Source organism: Apostichopus japonicus, chromosome 22, assembly GCF_037975245.1.
Source record: "Apostichopus japonicus isolate 1M-3 chromosome 22, ASM3797524v1, whole genome shotgun sequence".
Classification (NCBI taxonomy): domain Eukaryota; kingdom Metazoa; phylum Echinodermata; class Holothuroidea; order Aspidochirotida; family Stichopodidae; genus Apostichopus; species Apostichopus japonicus.
In genome coordinates, this window is record NC_092582.1 from 25,526,343 (window position 1) to 25,549,253 (window position 22,911).

At 35.6% G+C, this 22,911-nt stretch overlaps 1 protein-coding gene across 3 annotated transcripts in view; it reads right to left on the minus strand.

Annotated features, from left to right (window-relative positions):
* Positions 1-380: 380 nt before the first annotated feature.
* Positions 381-22,911, minus strand: part of LOC139963693 (NLR family CARD domain-containing protein 4-like) — an 80,543-nt gene continuing 58,012 nt past the window's right edge. For 2 of the 3 annotated variants that reach the window (XM_071964743.1, XM_071964744.1), the window contains exons 8-11: positions 17,499-17,560; positions 9,757-9,792; positions 5,418-5,485; positions 381-4,929 (exon numbers count right to left, since the gene is read on the minus strand). In XM_071964743.1, the coding sequence (XP_071820844.1) occupies positions 5,420-5,485; positions 9,757-9,792; positions 17,499-17,560 (164 nt within the window). In that variant the 3' untranslated portion in view covers positions 381-4,929; positions 5,418-5,419. The remainder of the gene's footprint in view (positions 4,930-5,417; positions 5,486-9,756; positions 9,793-17,498; positions 17,561-22,911) is intronic. The other variant, XR_011791724.1, reaches the window with a different exon arrangement.

Consider the following 22,911-nt stretch of genomic DNA (forward strand, 5'->3'; position numbering starts at 1 on the left):
GTATGCCCAAAATACGCTATAATATCAAATAATGGTCACCAGATGCCACATTGAGCGATATACTTTACGATCATTTTATTATACGCTCTTGAATATTTGGTAAATAGGTTGCAAGTTAAAATCTTTCTAAAAGCACTTCTTTCTAGCAAATTGAGATGAACTTGAAGAATAAAGTTCTTATTAAAGACTCACAGAGCGTTATCAACTTTTTTATTAGGACAATATTTTTTTTATCCCAACCGCAACTATATACCAGCTTCACCTGTTTTGAGAGTCACTGTATATAGCCATGACCTTCTGTGTGACCTTCATGCAGGACAGGAAAAGAATAAGAGGTTGAAATTACAAGTTAGTACATGACTACATGTTACACATATAGATAACACTGTTGACAATATTTATCTGATTAGTTTTCTTTTATTGCTTCCATTGATATTACAATATCAATACATATCAATAATTTCATGATACGATTCTACGATATGAACTTATGATATAGAAACAGATGAACAGGGTGAATATGCTGTAATTGTATCACAATGAGAGACCAGGATCGCCTTAAAGGGAACAAGTGTGTTTGGGTGCAAAACTTATATATTTGTAAGAGCATGCAGAATAAGGAAGATACCAAGTACAATAAAAAGGAAAGGAATAATTATTTCTTTGGGAATATCTTATATCATCAACAGATATTGAAATGCAGTGATATCTTTCATATTTATTTGTTAGTCGGTGTTTGTATAGTTATGTAAATATTTTCTGTTTTGCAGGACAGGGCTTGGGTTATATTGTTAAACTTTATGGCTTCATAATATCGAATTGCGTTAAAGCAAATACGACAAAAACTGAATTACAATGAAGAGATCATGAATATTCATTAATCATCAACCAGCACCATTAATAAGAAGAAGCAAGGTAAAAAAGGATAATGAAAGATATGTGTGGAGAGCAGATCATCGCATTTAAGGTTCATGTTAAATATACAGAACATTATCTTCGTTACTATCATGTTAAACTCTTACTATAATACGTCAAAGTCACGTGTTCCTATTGTCTTCGGAGAAACATCACAAGAGATAATAATAATGGAACAAAGAACTGGATTGAAAAACAATACATGTCATTGTTATTAATTAATGTCTAAAGACAATGTTTAGTATGATTTTGAGTAACACAATCAATGGTATAACGGTAGACAGTCAGTCATTGTTATTATGATATTCTCCTAATAATCACTGCATTACGCGTGAGTAATATCAAAGATTAATTCATAATATAGAATAGGAGGAACAAGGAAAGCGACTAAATCTTGAAAGAAAGTAAAATTAATAAATGGTTGAAGTAGTATGAAATTTAACAATTAATGACTAAATATAACAATAATTAGAGCTAGTATTAGATGTAGTCTTATAATTGTTAAAAATCGAAGGAAAATATCGGAATATAAAGAAATAAAGAAGATCTGAAATAAAATGAAATCAGTAGAATCATTTATAAAGCGCATTAAAATAACAATGAAAGAATAAAATGAAGAGTATATACTATACAGAGCCGATCTTGGTATTTAAGGATTACTTGATATACATAATATTATCAGCTTTACTACGGAAAAATTATTTAATGCTAAAACAATCACTTGTTAACGTTCTCCTTACATACCTTATCAGAGAAGACTGTTAATGCAGCAATTAATGAAGTCAAATGTAAAAATTATAAAACTGATTCAAATCTACAATTCTTGTATCTAAACAAATATTCAAGAATCGATATCTCCAAAATCAAATGCATTTTTTAGTGACCTAAAGTGACTTGCTCATCGATAGCTTACCTTTCACATCATATTCAAATGATCCATAGTTTACCTATCACATAATATTAAAATAATCGATAGCTTACCTATCATGTAATATTAAATATGATCGATAGCTTACCTATCATGTAATATTAAAATGATCGATAGCTTACCTATCATGTAATATTAAAATAAACGATAGCTTACCTATCATGTTATATTAAAATAATCGATAGCTTACCTATCATGTAATATTAAAATGATCGATAGCTTACCTATCATGTAATATTAAAATAATCGATAGCTTACCTATCATGTAATATTAAATATGATCGATAGCTTACCTATCATGTAATATTAAAATGATCGATAGCTTACCTATCATGTAATATTAAAATGATCGATAGCTTACCTATCATGTGATATTAAAATAATCGATAGCTTACCTATCATGTAATATTAAAATAAACGATAGCTTACCTATCATGTTATATTAAAATAATCGATAGCTTACCTATCATGTAATATTAAAATGATTGATAGCTTACTTATCATGTAATATTAAAATAATCGATAGCTTACCTATCATGCAATATTAAATATGATCGATAGCTTACCTATCATGTAATATTAAAATGATCGATAGCTTACCTATCATGTAATATTAAAATAAACGATAGCTTACCTATCATGTTATATTAAAATGATCGATAGCTTACCTATCATGTAATATTAAAATGATCGATAGCTTACCTATCATGTAATATTAAAATAATCGATAGCTTACCTATCATGTAATATTAAATATGATCGATAGCTTACCTATCATGTAATATTAAAATGATCGATAGCTTACCTATCATGTAATATTAAAATAGTCGATAGCTTACCTATCATGTTATATTAAAATAATCGATAGCTTACCTATCATGTAATATTAAAATGATCGATAGCTTACCTATCATGTAATATTAAAATAATCGATAGCTTACCTATCATGTAATATTAAAATGATCGATAGCTTACCTTTCATGTAATATTAAAATGATCGATAGCCTACCTATCATGTAATAATATAAAAATGATCGATTACTTACCTATCACATAATATGATGATCGATAGCTTACCTATCATATAATATTAAATGATCGATAACTTACCTATCACATAATATTAAAATGATCGATAGCTTACCTATCATGTAATATTAAAATGATCGATAGCTTACCTATGACCTAATATTAAAATGATCGATAGCTTACCTATCATGTAATATTAAAATGATCGATAGCTTACCTATCACGTAATATTAAAATGATCGATAGCTTACCTATGACCTAATATTAAAATGATCGATAGCTTACCTATCATGAAATATTAAAATGATCGATAGCTTACCTATCACGTAATATTAAAATGATCGATAGCTTACCTATCACATAATATTAAAATGATCGATAGCTTACCTATCATATAATATTAAAATGATCGATAGCTTACCTATCACATAATATTAAAATGATCGATAGCTTACCTATCATGTAATATTAAAATGATCGATAGCTTACCTATCACGTAATATTAAAATGATCGATAGCTTACCTATCACATAATATTAAAATGATCGATAGCTTACCTATCATGTAATTTTAAAATGATCGACAGCTTACCTATCACATACTATTAAAATGATCGATAGCTTACCTATCACATAATATTAAAATGATCGATAGCTTACCTATCACATAATATTAAAATGATCGATAGCTTACCTGTCACATAATATTAAAATGATCGATAGCTTACCTATCATGTAATATTACAATGGTTATTGGGTTTGATTCTCTTTAAGACTCACTAACAAATAGAAACATTAAAAGTTGCAGTAAAATACAAACTGGAAGGAAATAATAAAAATGATAAATGAAACACAGGGAGCATACCACTGTAAGGTTTACTAAATGTACAGAAAATTATCAGCGTTATTCTAACGATACAATATTAACAAGATCCTGGCGGTTTCTATGGTTACTTGCTTAGTGGAATATTAAAGTGTTGTACATCATCATCAAATACGGTATCATAATATTTATGGCCACATGTACCAGTTAGTAACCAACAACTGTATTCCAAGTTTGGATCCAATCTGATGCACTTGAAGATTGTGGGGTAATTGTGGCCCTTCCCAAAAATTGGGTCCAAAACAATTTTGTCCTCAAATGGTCCCAAAAATATTGCGCTCACAAATTCGGACCCAAAGAACATTTCCCAAAATGCAATTGAGTTGGAAATAAAAGTTGGCCCTGCCGGCCCAAAAATGGGCCCTGAATTATTGGGGAATTTGTTGGAAGGTGGAGATAGGGATTTGGAATTGGGATGAATCATAACATTGCATACAATAGTTCCCGAACGACAGCAATGTGACTACCAAAACCTAAAAGATTACATTTGTACACTTTAGCGCACAAAACTAAGTAGTTGAACATGTGGCATACTAAAGGATGAATTTAATGTTGTTAATATGTTGTATCACTGGCTTTCAGTCTAGCCTGCTTTTACTTACAAAACTTGATTTTGTTGAGCTATTCAAATGTATAAATCACATTATTTACATGAATATTTAGGCCTGTACTGAGGGGCCGACATCGTCAATTTAAAATTAAAGGAGTATTCAAGTTGAAAAAAACATTATAACACTCCTTGTTTGGACAATAACATTTAAAGACTGAAATTCCGAATAAAGTAATCCTTTAAAACAAAATGTAAATTGAAAAGTTATCTTTCACATTTTAGTTCTTTATTGTACATGGAATTATTAAAATCCCTCTATCTCTATATCTATTCTATCTCTCTACAAGATCCATTCACAATGAATGTAAAAGTTACAGTCTTCACCAAGTCACCATTCCATTGTCTTGAGAATATATGCATTTGATGACGTCACAATCATACTAGACTAGTTGCATGTGTAATATACTGGAGCTCTATCTGGAGCTGTTTGTAGTATTTGGGAGATATTAACAGTTTACAACCTAAATCTTAATTAGATCCTTTCCCACTGAAATTACTGCCATCAATTTGAGAATTGAGTTAATGACGTCACAGTCCTGCTGATGAACATGCATTTTGCATTGAGCTGTAATACAAAGATAGTAAAATGATATATTGTAGGTTATATTGTTATCATAATCAACAGGTCGAACAACATACTTATTAGTAGAATAATGGGGAAGTGATACCTAAGCAGCCCCATCCCCTGGAGAAAAAGCGCCATCAATACCATGAGCCAAGTCATAATTTAACACACCAGCTAAACAAAACACTGCGACACAGGAACAAGCCAACAATGTTTCTGTTAATGGAAGGAACTTATCACTCATTTTCATACATTAATCAGGGATCATCTTTGTTAATGAAAAATATGATGAAACCAATTATAGTTGAAGCAAATAATATTAGTGACCAGAAAGAATTAGATAATCACAGATATAGGAATACAAATTATGGTTATTGATGGTTATTTTTAATATATTAAGATTTTACAACTAAAAGTAGCAGACAATCACTGTTAACAAATATAATGTTGAATACTAAGGTAGAGAGTATTCAGCTGTATTGACTTACAGTTACTTGGGCTTTTCCTGGTTGAAGTTCGCCAAGCTCCACTGGTATACCATCCCAGCATCGAATCCCTAAACAAGAGGGAAAGTATAAATGAATATGTGTAATGAATATGTGTAATGAATATGTATAAGATAATACTAATGAATGTGTAATAATAATGAATATATAAAAGATAACACAGAAACAAAGACAATGTAGTATAGTTAAGTGTTGTAAATATTCATCATATGCAGCCATATTAAAAGTGTTATTTCAGATAAATCGAGTCATGTTACATTAAACTTTGCATGTTTTCAAATGTCTTGACAATTTTTGTCCTGTTTATTATTTTTATTTCAGTTATTATTTTAGAGATTTCTAACGAGTATGTCCTGCGAATATTTTAGTACTGAACATGATATACACATGGATGCTAAATCCATGAAGCCATGGTCACTAATGCTGTGGTCGCTTTGATTTTATGCTTGAAAGGACTGATTTGTGAAGGTTGGATTCTATAAAAAATAAAAAAAAGTCCGACTGTGTGCTTGAAATATTGAAACTTAGTATATAAATAACAAAAATGAACAGTTTATGTCAACAATTATTGACTCATAGCACAAGGATCTAACCCTCTCCCAATCTATAAAAGTGATTTCTGTGTAAAACAGGATTACTGTACAAGAATCAGTTCACTTATCTCCACACCCCATCCTCTTCCCTGTCGGATATCAACAAATGACCTATCCAGGGATTTCCCCTTGATATCACGATGACTCAATCAATGCAACCCAATGTACTATCACACATTGGTGCGACGCAGGGAAATGTTCCGTCCTGTTTATAAGCTGATCCCGTCAACCTGAGTAGCCATTTTCAAGTTAGCTACAGTGTTTATCATTCTCATAATTATGAAAGTTTGACAATTCCTTCAAACATTAATTTAATCCTTATAGAACCATATCCTGGTCACTCATCTCTCATTCAGTGATTTTTTTAAAAATTTACATATGTAGGAGCTAAATCAAACTGGACATTGACTCACGTGATTATGCAATAGAAAGGTGAGAGTTCAAGAGCTGGTGAAGGGTGCAGCATTCTTAGGGTGTTAAAATGACCAGTGAACTTCATTCTGAAGGTAAACTGAGTTTGATCCATTCAATTGGTTTATATATTCCCAGCTGGACCCATCCCTCTCCCTTCTTCCTCTAGAAATTTGAAGCCAATCGGATCATTTCGTGTAAAATTAAGTAAGATGTTGGGTAGGCCGTGTCAATATCTGACGTTCATACTGTTGTACCTAATTCCCTGAATTGATCATTATTGACATCTAACGGGATAGTTATTTTAGTTGGTTCTCTTGGCCATGCTAGACCCAGGGGCGTAGCGAAGGGGTTTTTGTTGGGGGGGTGTGGAGAATTTGATTTGCCGACTGATCTGGAAGTGGTGACTGAAATGGGGGAGGGGTCTAAGGGTAGGGGGTGTCCCCCTCCCGTTTGGAAAATTTTTAGTTTTGAAACGTCCTTAGATGCAATCTGGTGTATATTTTAAGTCAAATTTGATTTGCCGACGGATCTGGAATTGGTGACTGAAATGGGGGAGGGGTCTAAGGGTAGGGGGTCTACCCCTCCCCTTTGGAAAATTTTTAGTTTTGAAACGTCGTTAGATGCAATCTGGTGCATATTTTAAGTCAAATTTGATTTGCCGACGGATCTGGAAGTGGTGACTGAAATGGGGGAGGGGTCTAAGGGTAGGGGGTCTACCCCTCCCCTTTGGAAAATTTTTAGTTTTCAAACGTCCTTAGATGCAATCTGGTGCATATTTTAAGTCAAATTTGGCACGGAAGAAGCTCCCGTTCTCCTTTTCTCTATTCAGCTTTCCTTCTTTCTTCCCCTTCCGCTCTCTTCACCTTTTCTCCTTTTGCCGACAGACCCAAAATTTGCCGACAGCGGCCAAATTATTGGGGGGGGGGGGTGTGACACCCCCCACATCCCCCCGCTCGCTACGCCCCTGGCTAGACCGGGTTCTGCTTTATGTTTTGTTTCGACGGAACTTGTGTTATCATTAGCATATTTTATCTTCATTGGTAAGCTATTAACATTTTAGGGGTTAATTATAAATGCATATTATTGTGCGAAATACTATTAACAGGTTAAGCGTTAACTATAAATGCATATTATAGTGTGAAAGACTATTAACAGTTTAAGCGTTAAATGAGAAAGACAGAGTCTTTCTTGCTAGCGTTACCTTATTTTCCCAAATTATAATTTAATCATCGATAAATCGTTCATATTTATAAACCAGTCTAAATAACAGTGTCAATAACACCAGGTGACAGATGAATGGTGGAATTGGAGGGGGAGGGGCGGACTCAGACCGATGTTCAGGGGTGCTGAAAGCGCTACCTTGTTCCCACAGTCAAGAGCTCGCTCAATACCCAAGGTCAGTGGTCTATTTGGAACCCGGCTACCGGAGACATATTGCCTACGAAGTCTAAACACTCCTGAGATTAAGTTTGAAAAGTATTTGATGCATCCCGGGACCCCAATGCGAAAATATACACAACCCTTCCCGTTGCATCCGGGCATCTCTTGTTACCATAGTACTATTGTCTGGGAACCTGTTAGTTTGCTGGTAGTATAGGTATATAGTAACAGTAAGACTTGATCTCGTTTTGTTTTTTTTGAGAGAGATGGGAGAAATGGGAGAGATGGGAGAGATTGGAGAAATTGAAAAGATAAAAGTAATGAGTGAAGAAGAGACAACGATTTTGTTTTGTTTGGACAAAGAGGATCAAAATGAAAACCCTGTCAAAACAAGAAATTGCAAGCCAGATAACTTTCTTACAAGTCCGGAACAATGAACGAGATATCAAGATACTTGGAAGCTGTAACACATTGTAGAAAAAACTGTTATATCTCACTACGTAACAAGTACCCTACCTCTGTTATATCTCAATACATAATGAGTACCCTACCTCTGTTATATCTCAATACGTAATGAGCACCCTACCTCTGTTATATCTCAATACGTAATGAGTACCCTATACTTCTGTTATATCTCAATACTTAATGAGCACCCCACCTCTGTTATATCTCAATACTTAATGAGCACCCTACCTCTGTTATATCTCAATACTTAATGAGCACCCCACCTCTGTTATATCTCAATACTTAATGAGCACCCTACCTCTGTTATATCTCAATACGTAATGAGTACCCCACCTCTGTTATATCTCAATACGTACTGAGTACCCCACCTCTGTTATATCTCAATACGTAATGAGTACCCTACCGCTGTTATATGTCAATACGTAACAAGTACCCTACCTCTCTCTGTTATATCTCAGTACGTAATGAGTACCCCACCTCTGTTATATCTCATAACGTAATGAATACCCTACCTATGTTATATCTCAATACGTAATGAGTACCCTACTTCTGTTATATCTCAATACTTAATGAGCACCCCACCTCTGTTATATCTCAATACTTAATGAGCACCCTACCTCTGTAATATCTCAATAAGTAATGAGTACCCTAACTCTGTTATATCTCAATACGTACTGAGTACCCCACCTCTGTTATATCTCAATGCGTACTGAGTACCCCACCTCTGTTATATCTCAATACGCAATGAGTACCCTACCGCTGTTATATGTCAATACGTAACAAGTACCCTACCTCTCTCTGTTATATCTCAGTACGTAATGAGTACCCTACCTCTGTTATATCTCAATACGTATTGAGTACCATATCTCTGTTACCATCAACGCGGATTAGTTTATTTCTTCAAATTCAATAATAAATGTGTTCCTGTTTGACGGGTATGTGATGATGCTTACATGCAAACTTTTTTGCATCGTTTGCCAAATTTCTTTGAGAAGATTAGCTCCTCCTTAACCAACCATGAACGATTAACACATCAGCAGATTGAAATTAAATAAACATTAAGAGTCTGCTGGGGGGGGGGGGGGGAGGGGTGACAGTTGAAATTTTAAAGTTATATTCCAATATCGTGTAAGGCTTGTAACACACCATAAAATCTGATTCAACCTTACTGTATTTAAAAGTCTATGTTTATCATTTCTTTGACAGTGTGTGCGGAAGGAAGAATATCTAGGCCGCATCTAAACTAGACATTGAAAACATTGCTACCATCGTTACGAGATATAAACCTGTAACTGGCCCATGTAAATTCCCTGTTCGGTACACTTCAATTATAAATCTCTCCTCCCTGATGAGAAACATGTCTAATATTCTGTTATCTTATTTCTTTGTTCCACAGTAATTAACACCCTCTTGTATGTTAATAAATTACCGTACTAATTAATAGGAACATGAATCTACGTCTATCTTACCTCTTCTCCTGGTAGATTGCCCCTATTGTCACAGGCCTGAAAGGAAGAAAAATATTATATTCATGAGATTTTTAAATTGTATTGCAGGAAAATATAATAACTTGAATGCAAAGCCACAAATATGGAAGTAAACTATTCCTGGCAGGTAAACACACATCTGTATTGAACAAACTAAAGTCAATATAGGAGACAGACTCGTCACTGTAAGATGCACGGACTAAATAACATTAATAAATACATCAGCTTTACAGGGAAGACAAACACTGAGTGACGTCATCAAACACTGAGTGACGTCATCAAACACTGAGTGACGTCATCAAACACTGAGTGACGTCATCAAACACTGAGTGACGTCATCAAATAATGATGAACTTCTCACTGAGATGATCAGATGGATACAATGGACGAGAGGATGACGAGGAGGGAAAAGAGGGCAGCATTCAAAGATAGAACTATTTATATGATCCTCGTGGTTTATTCGATGGAATGTACAAGCAATGCAAAATCTTGAATATCCCATGAAGCAGCATATTGGTAACTCTCCCTACCCCCCCCCCCACCACACTACATCTTATATGAGGAGTAACAAGAAAATATTCGAGAATTAAAATAGACTAGTGTAGATCTGTTATCGTTGACCAATTTCATGAAATATCATAAAACTTTGTTAACCTCTCAATAGTTTAATTTCTTCTAAATTTGCCGTGTCACGTGCGCATTTTTATTTAAAGTTTGCAGAAATTGTTTCATGAATAAACATTTCTACCTTGCTTTGATCCTTTAGTCAATTGAAACATTGTAGAATAAACACAGAACACAATGCAATTATTTCTTCAATAAAATAATTCGTATGTTGTTTTCCCAATACATTGAGTAACATTGAAATGAGTTTGTTCAAATATTAAACATTATGCACTATACATAAAACTAGTATATGAATAACAATATACATGTTTCAACAAGAAAACGCCTTGTAAACTGGTAAATGTATATTATTTCATATAAGGCTTTCCAAAAGTTGCCTCACTCTATGTTCCATCTTAGGCAAATTTAGACCACAGAGGGGTTACGCTTTGTTAATTTGTGAATTAGCAGTTTGTTATAGTAATCAATACACTCTGTATATTTCTCAGACCAGTATGCAGAAACTATGTAAGCTCTGTATGGCTTTGTCCCTATATACTGACTGGACTCGGACTTGGTTTGGGTTGCTCATGTCCTCTATAGAACGCTGTTCGGACTAGAGAGTATTTTGGACCAAGTAGTCTCGGACTCGGCTCGGAATCAGGAAAAATTGACTTATCTACATCAGTGTGTTTCTTATGCTATGTGATGTAGTTATATTGAGTGGTTCTGGTAGAAAGCGTATTAATAGCTATAATATGGCCAGCTGATTCTCTTTCTATGTTATTTTACTCACTGACATGTGTAAGGTCATTTGCACTATATAGTTTGCATATCACTTGGCAAACTTGAACAGATGTATTGTGCAGTTGTATATCGTTTACATATATGTTTTAGTTACCCTATAGGCATTTGTCGGTTGCGACTTCTGCTGGAAGGTCATATATAAACCGACATGCAAATTGGGGGTGCGGCCATAACATGTAATTTATTTACATAGTAAAGTCCTATTACTCCGTGTTCCCGCAACACAGAAGTGGGTACTTTACATGTCTATCCAAATAACGGTTTATACGTGTGTCTTTGTTCCTGTATTATTTGGCGCCATTAGGATTCCACCGTAGTTAGAAAGCCCCTTCCACACTCCACCCCTGGCCCTGGTGTCTATGCAAAGTACGCGGGAAGTAACACGAATATTTTGAAACCTTTTGTTCAGTTCTGACAGCTTCAGTATTTTGCCTTTTTTAATATTTCTCATAATGCTGCCCTCTATTTATAGTGTTGTTAGTACAGAGAGTGGTACCGAAATGTTTCTTGAAAGTTCAGTGAAAAACTAAAATGTAAGCCTTAAGTTAACCTTTGACTTAATACGTCACTGTTATGGTTACTTTTCCTAACAATGTTAAAGTGCATCACATTGATGGAAATTACCTCAAAATACAATAATGATGCAATGTAAGCTTTCATCGATTGATAACATGTGTTGGTTGCCATGGTATCCTTACAACAGAACAACGAAGCGGGCTAGTAGAGCAACACAGTTTCTTTCTACTTTCTAATTTATTCCCATTTTACACGAATACAACAATAGCAATATAACGAATAGCAATATTATAATAGGAACTATGAATCTGACCGCTTGTAATTAGCCTAAGCAGGTGATGCGAATAGAAACAACTTCAGCTCCAATTCTTACATGTATAAGGAGGCGAGGCTAGTTATGAAACATATAATAGGTCTGATTTAAGTTCCGATGCTGGTTAAAAAACAACCAATTTTTCTTATGAGTTGAAGCATTTATCCGATTTATAATAATTCATGAAACTGATGAAAGCGTTTGAGCGCTATTTAATGACGATTAAGTTGATACTGTAAAAGAAACCAGCTATGTGTTAATACTACATTCGTTAATTTAGTCTTGTCATCCAACTATTGCTGTAAACGGATCATCCAGCTTCTCCAAAGGAGAATCTACTGCACATTTAAGATCTTTTAACAAAAAGCAGAAGCAATATACGTCACGGACTGAGCATATACATCTCCGTGACGCAGTATCTTGAAGGAAAAAAAAAAAACAGATTCATGTGCGTGGTCTTTTCAACATTGTGTTCGTATACAGCGTCACAAAACTTGTTCTTTGGTTGCCATGGTATCTAGACAACAGAACGAAGCAGTAGTATAATTGCCCTCACACACTGACTTGTTGTGTAAATTTGCGTGGAAAGTGATTTAATCACAGCGCCACCGAATCATCGGAAATTATTTACTCCACAGAGCGAATCTGGTGCCACTAAATATATATATTTGCAAGATCTTCTACAGTTTATTCCAAATCACGAATTTAATATTTTCACAAATTACAAAATAGTCTTCACGTTTCTTTCATTTTATCAATAAACGTTTCACCTCTTCCTTCATTTATATCAATCGCCAAAATGTCCAGCATTTGCAATCTAGAAAACGGTGAGTCGGATGTTCACAAGCAATTTCGTTTATCTATGCACTCCACACACAAATGATAGGCATTAAAAACCAGTTTCTGATATGATATTAAAACCACACAAAGAACAACAATGTTGAATCGCGCTGCTTCGCATCGGTCTCCATCCGTTACATTACCAGTTCATCCTCATTTCTGACCTAGAAACTACAGGTATTTAATGTCCTATACACATTAGTGTACGTGAAACCGTCGCAGGAATATTTACCTTGATAAATTTGAGTTAAAAATTGAGTCAGATTGAACCTATTAGAAAAAGTAGCAAAAGTGTACTTCTGTACTTTGTGCTGTTTTTGCTACAATCTGCTGGTATAACTTGACCGTTTAAGGAATGAGAAGGACTTGAAAACAATATGTTACTGAAGTCCAACTGGGAAGATTAAAGTAAGTTTTAACTATAAAATATCTATGACATTAAATTTGTGAGACACAAATTGCTTAACCTGGTTAAACGACAAATAATTCACTAATCATGAGCAGTCACGTGATTGTGACAACACATCTACATATCTTAGTTTGTTGCAGGATATCCAATGATTCTACGAGTATTTCATTGTTTGGTCAATTTACAGCCTATGACGTAATAGGCAGCTTAATTAAGTTAGTTAATGGAAGACCCACTTCTCCTAACACCATAGAATACGAGAAAATGAACATAACCAATGAAAACCAGAGAGCGGTGGCGGCGGAACCGGGGGGCTTGGGGGGGGGCTCAGCCCCCCAATGAAAAAGTTGAGGGGGCAAATGCATGATAAGCCCCCCCCCCCAATATTTACCAAGGCTTCGAAACGTGCATCTGCCCATTTTTCAATGCATACTTGTCGATCTGTCGGATGCACACGTATACTATATAGGTGTAATAACTTTAGTAATTGCTGGGGGACCCTCGGCCCGTCCCCTGGCTATAGACCACATTGTCACCCCAACCGCGTCTTCACGCCCCGTGGAAAGTGGAAGCAGTGAGTGTGAGTACCAGTAAGCGTAACACAACTTCGTATTAGGCCAATGACTTGCCTCATTTCAGCCAGTTCTCCAACATCCCCTTACTTAGTGGCGGAGCGTCCATATATACAGTCAGGGGGGCGGATGCCCCCCCCCCCCCCGACAGACTCTCATGGACTGCTGGCGCCCTTTTCAGCTTTTCACTATACTTTTTACTTGTTCGCTATTATTGACTATTTTATTGCGCTCTCATATACCTATTGACATTTGTCATATTCTGTTGGTGTAATTTTCCGACAAAATGGCGACGACACCTATTTATTCTCCGTTTATCTGCAAATAAGCAAGGCCCGGAAAGTGTCATTTCCTGCAATCTAGGGAGTATCTTTACTCAAAATTTTTCTGTACGCTCCGCGCCAACCTGTGGTGGCGCTCCGCTTAGATAGTGTCGAAAGCGCCCCTACAGACCATTCTTGCACCCCCCCCGACCAATACCCCTAGCTCCGCCACTGCCCTTACTACACTCAAAAACGTCTTTGCGAGTACACTACGAGTATAATAGCTACTCTCTTAAAACACCATCGATACAAATTACAATGTTTTTACAGACTTTTACGTGCAATCTGAGAAATTGCAGATTTGAGACCCATATTTTAGGGCTAGGTATTCGCAGCATAAAACACACGGGAAGTGCCGTTTCCGGCCACCTGGGGGTTTGAAATAACCCAAAATTTTCTGGTACGCTCCGCGCCAACCGATGGTGGCGCTCCGCTTAGATAGCGGATGTCTCCACACATTAGCCCCCCCCCCCCCCCAATAATTTTTCCGTTCCGCCGCGCCTGCCAGAGAGCCTGCTACAAAGACAAATATGCAAAGGCAGCTACAAATCAAGATGGTGACGTAAAAAGCGGGATAAGTTCAGTACATTCCTTTAGGTGAAGACATTATTTGATTAAGATATTGATTGTAGTTTGCATGCGCGCTACATTATTGGGATTACTAGCCCGCTCCATTATATACATGGCTGACTGGTGAATGCCAGCCGAACATACACTCTTCATAGCAATCCAAATTCAGAAATTGGCTACGCAGGAAAAAATCCCGACCCAGATTTGCAAAGAATTGTGCGTAGCATACTTCTTCAAAACAAGACGTAACATTCTCTACTTTGGTTCTTTCTTCTCGAATTGAACAAGACAGGTAACATTTGAACGCATTTGAGTTAACAACATCCTGCAAAACGGTTGGAAGTAACACATGTTAAACGTGTTTATTTGCAACGACTCGGCGTTAACTGTACTAATTCAGCTCTTGCAACATAGACACTTGTAACGCTGTTATTGTACGTATATGGTTGGCCTTGTATGGCATATATTACGTGTTTTGGATGATGACTAACCAAGGCCAGGAAATCGACCAAGCAGTTTAACAATTGTGCAGTGCTATATAGACTAGATATTTACATTTTATTCCTTAGATTAATAGTGCTTTATTAAGTAATTGAAAGTGTAAACCACCCAGGGACGTAGCTGGGGGGGGGGGGTGGTGGGGTGGAGCAGTGCGAGCAACTGGTCCCCCCCCTCGTTCAGTGTCGAAAATGTTAAAAACTGTTCTTTTTGCATGGTATTTTGTCAGTGCTCTTTTGATCTTGAATACTCGTCAGCTCCGTTGGCCACTGTTTAGTACAATACATATTGTCTATACCTAACCGCACTCGATGGAGAGTCATGAACCGTATGTACAACGACGACGACAACGTGCATTCATATCCTTCTATGATTCGTCATAAGTTGTTGCACGAACAGCATGTTATGAAGCTAAGCTAGCAATCGTACGTGATACGCGCTTCCTATAAATAATTATTCCACTGCTAAATATGAAAGTGTATATTGTCCATCAATAAGTTCGTCAAATATAGCAAGGTCTAGACATTGGACAATAAACAAGAATCATCCTACTGGAAAAATTGTAGCACTATGTTTTGTTTGTTTGATATAATATGTAAAAGAACATATAAAAGAATAATTCAAACCGGAAACAGAATCTGCTGATAATATGATATTATATGATAATGATGATGCTGGGAAAACATTGCACCAGATCGCATCTAAGGACCTTCAATTGTTCAAAAATTTCAAAGCGGAGGGTAACCCCCTTAGACCCCTCCCCCTATATCAATCGCAAAATGAGGTCCCCCCTTGCAAAGTCTAGTCTACGTCGCTGAAATCACCGTATGTTAGTAAAATTTCGCCATCTAGCAACGAGGATACAGTAACGTTAGCATGTTGTTCAATTAGACCAATCAGGACTCTGTGTATTCTCTGTCACGTCTGGGAACTGGCGTGATTCGTGAACGACAGTTTGGTTGTCCGGTTAATATGTGATGGTGTTAGTTATCATTTTTTTGTTGATAATGTAGGCGCATGCTAGCTAGAGTACTGTTTATAAACACTACACAATATAGCTTTGCTTTGGTCTACGTAAAAGGACCAAAAAGACCCCTCCATTGAATATCAACAACTTACTAACTTCCACATTCACCGCGCAGTACAATGACACGTATTTGTATACAAATACAGTTAATGTCATTGAAACCAATGTTTCACGAGCATGTACAGTGATATGTTGGAAACGTTTAGCAACGTCGGTTATGTCAATTATGTTGTTTCAAAGTCATACAAGCTACTAGTGTTCTGCTAAATATTGAAATGATACGCTCGGTTGTTAATTATCATACCGATGCTCGTGAAATACTTACAACATTTTATCTACAAAAATTATATTTTAAAGATATGAATTTGTGTTCACTTCCAGATTTTTAAAAGTTTGTTTTTACGTTTGGAATAAATGTGATACAAAGTTTACGTAAGTGGTTCCTCCATTATTTGGTGCCCTCAACACTCCACTACATCCTAGGCACTAATGATAAGGAACGAATATGAGGCTGGAAGGTCCGGATGTTGCAATAAAATACCCTTAACAATTGAAGATAATTATCAAGATACAATAAACAATTAGCGGATAACAAATTATGAATATTTAAATCAGATTATCAGTTACCGACTTTACCGTAGTTAGAAAAACTTCACTCCAAGCCCTACCCCACCCGGACTCCTTCAAAATCGTCTAATGAATGTATGTTTGTGTATGTTCAAAACAAGAGGGAAATAATACGAATATGTGTCTTATTTTCATATTTTATCAAGTGATTGCATATGTTTCGGTTACCATGGTATTCGTACAACAGAACAACAAAGCGGATTAGTAGAGTTACACATAGTTACACACTATACAGAGTTTCTCTCTATTTTCTAATTTATTCCCATTTTACACGAATGAAATCATCACCACCGCCAATCCCTCTAAAAGAAAAAAGGAAGAGTATTAGATCGGATTCATTTAGACAATTTTCGCACGCAAAATTCCATCCGCCCTCTCCACACTCCCCCCCACCCCTTGGAAGTAGGAACGGAAGATGTCTGAAAGTTCTTTCTTTACATCGGAACTTTTAACATTAACAGCAACACGTAAACTTCACAGATAATGTATCACTATATTGACTTATTTACACTTATTGGGGACTGAAAACAGAGCTAGGGCAGCGTGCACAACGCCAACAAGCTGACCAGACTTGCATTATGAGCAATAGCTGAAAGAAAGGTGAGCAATCTCTTACCTGCCATTGACCGGTTTGTAGATTCAGACGACTATACAGGCCATATTCGATAAAATTCCAAACTGATGAAAAACACAAAAGAGAGATGTTCATGATAAGTGCATACTTAATCTTTATTGGCCTGGAATGAAACCATCAATATATTCACCGGATTTATGTTGGTTCTCAATGATAACTTCATAGCAGCTGAGTAATCAATCTAGTTGATTCCTTAATTTTGATCTTATCAATTTACTATCATTATCATCTCAGTAGTGTAGTTATTAGGACATTAATTTATGATAGTCGAGTATTCGATGCTCTGATCAAGAAAATTAATCCATGAGATGATGAACTGATCAGAGAACAACCAACATCAGTGACGTCATCATGAGAGCCATAATTAAACACTGCTTTAGAAACAATTGGGAAAAAAAGGGATTTTTGTTTGAATAGCAAATGAAGTTAAATTGTGCATTTAAATAATAAACAAAACATTGATATTACCACGCAGCCAGTCTCCATGTAAGAGGACTGCTGGATCTGAGAGCATTCCAGTTCGGTAAAGGAAGGTTGTTTGTTTTACGCTCATGGTTTGTTTGTTTCATGTTCTTGGAACTGTACTAAGAATAAATCATAGGTGTAGGAACACGGTGCAGGTGACAGCTGATACCTCGCTTTGTAAAGTGGATAGGAATGCGGAGGGTAGGGTGGAGTGGCAGCATGAATACGTTATGAGAGTGCCAGAAAATGAAGTCCAAATATCGACGGTTTAGAATATTCTAAATAATGCACAAACAGACTTTAACTACATACTCTCTGAATCTCTCTCTAAGCTGTTCCTCGCGAGATAAGTTGAACACACATCTGTCTACAGTAGTCAAAAATGTACTGGATTGGGGCAAACGTGCTGTTTACACAGTTAATTACTTATATCTATGAGATTGGGCAGCGATGAAATCAACAGTAGTGACGTCCCTCCACCCTTAACAAATGTGAATCTCGGTGTGTCCTTTACACACAGAACAATGAAAGAGCGTTCAATGTGTATACGAGTCTGAGAAATAATATTGAGGGATGGAGATAGAGAGGTTTGTATGTATTGACATTATTCTTAATTTATTTGAATAATGAATTTAGGTAGAATATTAGTATACAGATATGTTATTGTACAGGAAAATGAAACATTTGATTGCTCGTGATGTTTGTAATGCTACCCGGTTTTAAGCTATTCAGCATTATATTACAACGCATTAGTGACGTCATCAAAGATCATGAAAACCCTAATTTAAAAAGTGACATAGAAAAAGACCAAAATGTATTTGGAATTACTTTATTGAGTTAAATTATGGAGCTACAAGACTAGACAAATCATCGTCGTAATCACGTGATCACATTCCCGATGTTTGGAGAGTTTGTCAGTTATGTAAACTAAGGTTTATATGTCTTGTTTCCAGCCACATTCTTAGGTATGTTTGTTTTCAACTGTGTGACGACTAAATACAGCAATCTCTCAACTTGTCCTTTATGGAGGAAGAAGATTTGTATGCTCTAACATCGTGTTATTATAACTTGACATGCACAATTGTAACATTGAACAATAACACTGTCCAAATTTCTAAGAAGTTTCAAGAAACCTACGTTTAAGTCTGTTATCGACAGAAGTGTTGATGGAGACAAAAAACACTTACATGTAAACAAATATTAATGAAGATACCATATCAATATAAATTATTTTTTTGTGTCGTGGTTTGTTTTTCAGATCATCAATAAGGCCGTGACAAAACTACAACACAAACTAAACAGAAATATCAGCAGCGATTGTATACAATTACAATACTTGTTGAATTGAAAAAGAACAGACCATTGTAACATCTCTTTGTTTCTGTTTGTTTACATTTTCTGATTCCGGAATTTGAATGCGAGCCTAGACTATCGCAGCCGATCTTACAAAGATATCATAATTGCAGTGCGTACTCTACCAATAACCAGTGGCGTCACCAGACTTTTCAGTCGGGGGGGGGGGGCACTAGCATTCGATGGGGGGCATAGTAAGGTGGATACGGATCGTCGTCCTGGGGAGGGGTCTAAGGAGAGGGGGTGTCCCCCTCCCCTTTGGAAGATTTTCACATACGGAGGATGGGCTAGATGCAAAATGGTGCCACATTTGATGCTAAATTCGATCTGAAGATATCTCCAGAAATTGCTATTTTTGAGGCAATGATTTTAACAACGCGCAGAATTTTGCAGAAGACATGAACCACATGCTGTCGATATTATGCCTATAACCCTATCAATAGAACCTACATTTGTTGAATTAATGTGTGCATGACCCCCGACTCCTTTCTTGTCCTTCTCGTTTTCTCCCATTATCTATTAAGATGTAACAGGTTCCAGCAACGTTATTGGCTCCTATCGGGGATCTCACCATGGTGAAAACGAAATTTACTCCAATTGCGAGTAAAGTTACATCCCCAGTTCTACTAGGCAAATGCGAGTAAATTTACGACCACTATGAGTATTCTTAAATGGTGCTGGTAGTAAAGTTACTATATAAGCCTCGTAAAGTTACATCCCGAAAACTACCAGGAAGTTTGTTTAAATTTACTATTCGAACCATAAACATACTCAAGCCATGAGTAAAATTACTATTCACTAAACCATTTATTTAATCTTAAGAAATGAATGCTGAGAAAACATATTGTAGTTTTGTCAATGTTTTATTGAAACAAATACGTATCAAATCAAACGCGTCAGAACATACCAAAAGAAGGCACACTAAACACATGTACTCTCATAAAACAGTAAAAGTATTCTAAGACTTGTTAAAACGATATCTTCCTTGAAAATACGTAAAAAGCGGATGACTTTGATCAATCTTTTCCGTTCATGAAAAACACATAATTTTCTTTGCAAGATATGCTTTGGCTATTTAACTTTATGTATATATGCTATGACTTATAAAATGACCAGATATAATGACGAGAACGATAAACACCATTGATTTCCAATCAATTAAACATCAACGATTATTTGTTTTCGTAGTACAAAAAACTCTGCTTTAGGATGTAATCAACACCAAACATCTTTAAACTTTTTAGATTTCTCCCGCCCATGCATGTGTACATCTCAAAGGGTTGAAATGTTTTACATATAAATACATTGTTATGATACTAAATTCTAATATGAAACTTTAGTGATTTACTTTTATTATCATCATGGAAAGGTTGACATAAACTTGAAATGATGATCATTCATTGGAAAGGGCTAACAATTATAAATCAAAGTGCATCAAACATGGATTTGCAAGTGAAGACCAGAACTTTTTCAGCCCATGCAGCAATTATTTATGAAGAATAAATAATTTATAAGAAAGAAAATGGAAAAGAACAGTCAAAACCTTTGTTTTTTCAAAAGTTTCTTTGCATTGGTAATAAAATGAAGAAAAACATACACCTAAACTTTGAGAAACAGAATAACAATACTTTTTACACTTTTTTGCTTTCAATTAGTTTTCCATTGTAAGGAACTCTTAGTCTATTAAAGTTCTGAACATCAGAGCTATATGAAGGTCCTTTGAATCAGTAATTACATAGTTTGTGTTTTTTCTGTTCTGGACTAATATCATTGTTTCAGCCAGCAGTAATGGATTTTAACATATCTTCGATACTCAATATCAAAGTTAGTGCAAATCAGGGTGTTTTACACTTTGGAGGTACATGAAAGTACCTTTTGAATAAGTGATTGTGCACCTCGTGTTGTTGTATTCTTCGCTCCAAGCATGGTTTCTGCCAGCAACAAGGAATTTTTACATTCCTTTGGATACTCCATATCAAAGGCAGGGTATGTGCAAATTAGACAACAAAGAGCATCTAACATCGATTTGCATGTTTGCTTCCTCAGACATAGCCAGTGTTTCATCCAAATGACAATTATTATGCACCCTTTTCAGATGTTTCTTAAATGAATCAATTTTAACATAAGTCTTTTCACAATTTTTTATTCTGCATCTAAGTGAAAAATGTTGCTCATGAGAGTGAATGAGGTGTAAATGTTCTAAGAGTTTGTTGAACCTTCCTGTCCAAAAGACCAAACATTTTGGGCATTGGTAATTTAAATTCCACCTATTTTCTGCCATGCTTACTTTGCGTATGTTTGACTCCTTTTCAGGACTGTCGTTCTGCAGTGTTTATGAAAATCTGAAATGAAATAGAACCATTTCATTTCAAAACATCATTATACAGTAAAGTGCGTACGAAATATGTTTTCCAGTTATTTAAAGATAATACTGTCGATAGCAGTATAACTGTATTACTGACTGATTAAATGTAACTTGGTGTAATCCAGTAACACCTTTCTATGTAGGCCTAAAACATTTATAAAATCACATTTAGGAATTAGCATCAATGGGCTTATATTTGACTAATGGCTATCGACAACCATTAAATTCAAAATCATGATTCAAGGCAGTTTTCTTTACTGATGGCTACAATGACCTGTTGAACAGAGCATGCTTTCAAGTGGACTATGGTGAAAGTCTATGATACAGTAGAAGTATAGGATCAAAATCATCGATAAAACAGGACAAAAGAAGAATTTTGTAGCCCAAAATTAGGACAAAAGTAAGACTTTTGAAAGTAGTCAATATTCATCAACGTTTGCAGCACTTTATGAATATTTTAGGCAATGGAATTGTCCGTTGATTTTCACATTAATATTATAATTTTTTTCAGTCTTTAAGAAGAATAAAGTAGTCTGAATTAAATAAAAAAAAGGAGAAACTATTAAGTGCTGTAAATTAGGCCTATATGCATTTTAGAACTCTGAGACATCGATCAGCATCTGTTTATAACATCAAGGACATGACAGAGCTTTGACTTCAATCAATAATTTCATTATTCTTCCCTCCTTATCATCAGAATATGACAATTTATCATTTGATGTACGTTTCTCACTAAATTTCATCCAGCCTAGTTCATTATGATCAACTACTTCATACTGGTACACTTATGAATTTTAGTGAAGGATTTTGTAGCAATGGTGATTCAACTAAGCGGCCTGTGTATTGACTTCTGTGGTCTATTGTTACTGCAAGAATAATGAAGGCTTTTAGTTTAAGGGGTTTGTATAAACAATGGCAGACCTATATAATTTGAATGAAATTAGGCATAAAGGCTAGGCCTAATTTTATTCAAATACCTAGGTATATAGTGCCTGACTTTCACATTTTTAAATAGTATATTTCTACCTCTGCTGACCCAATGATAAGCTACTTCTGCTTCTCACCCGACCTTTACTACATTAAGAGTCATGTACCCTATAATAAGGTAGCCTAGATGATGTTCCAACTTCCAAGTAGCATGGTAATTTGGTTGTTCATGTTCTTATATAGGCCCTAGGCCCCCATTATTATTATTTTTTTTAACAGTACATC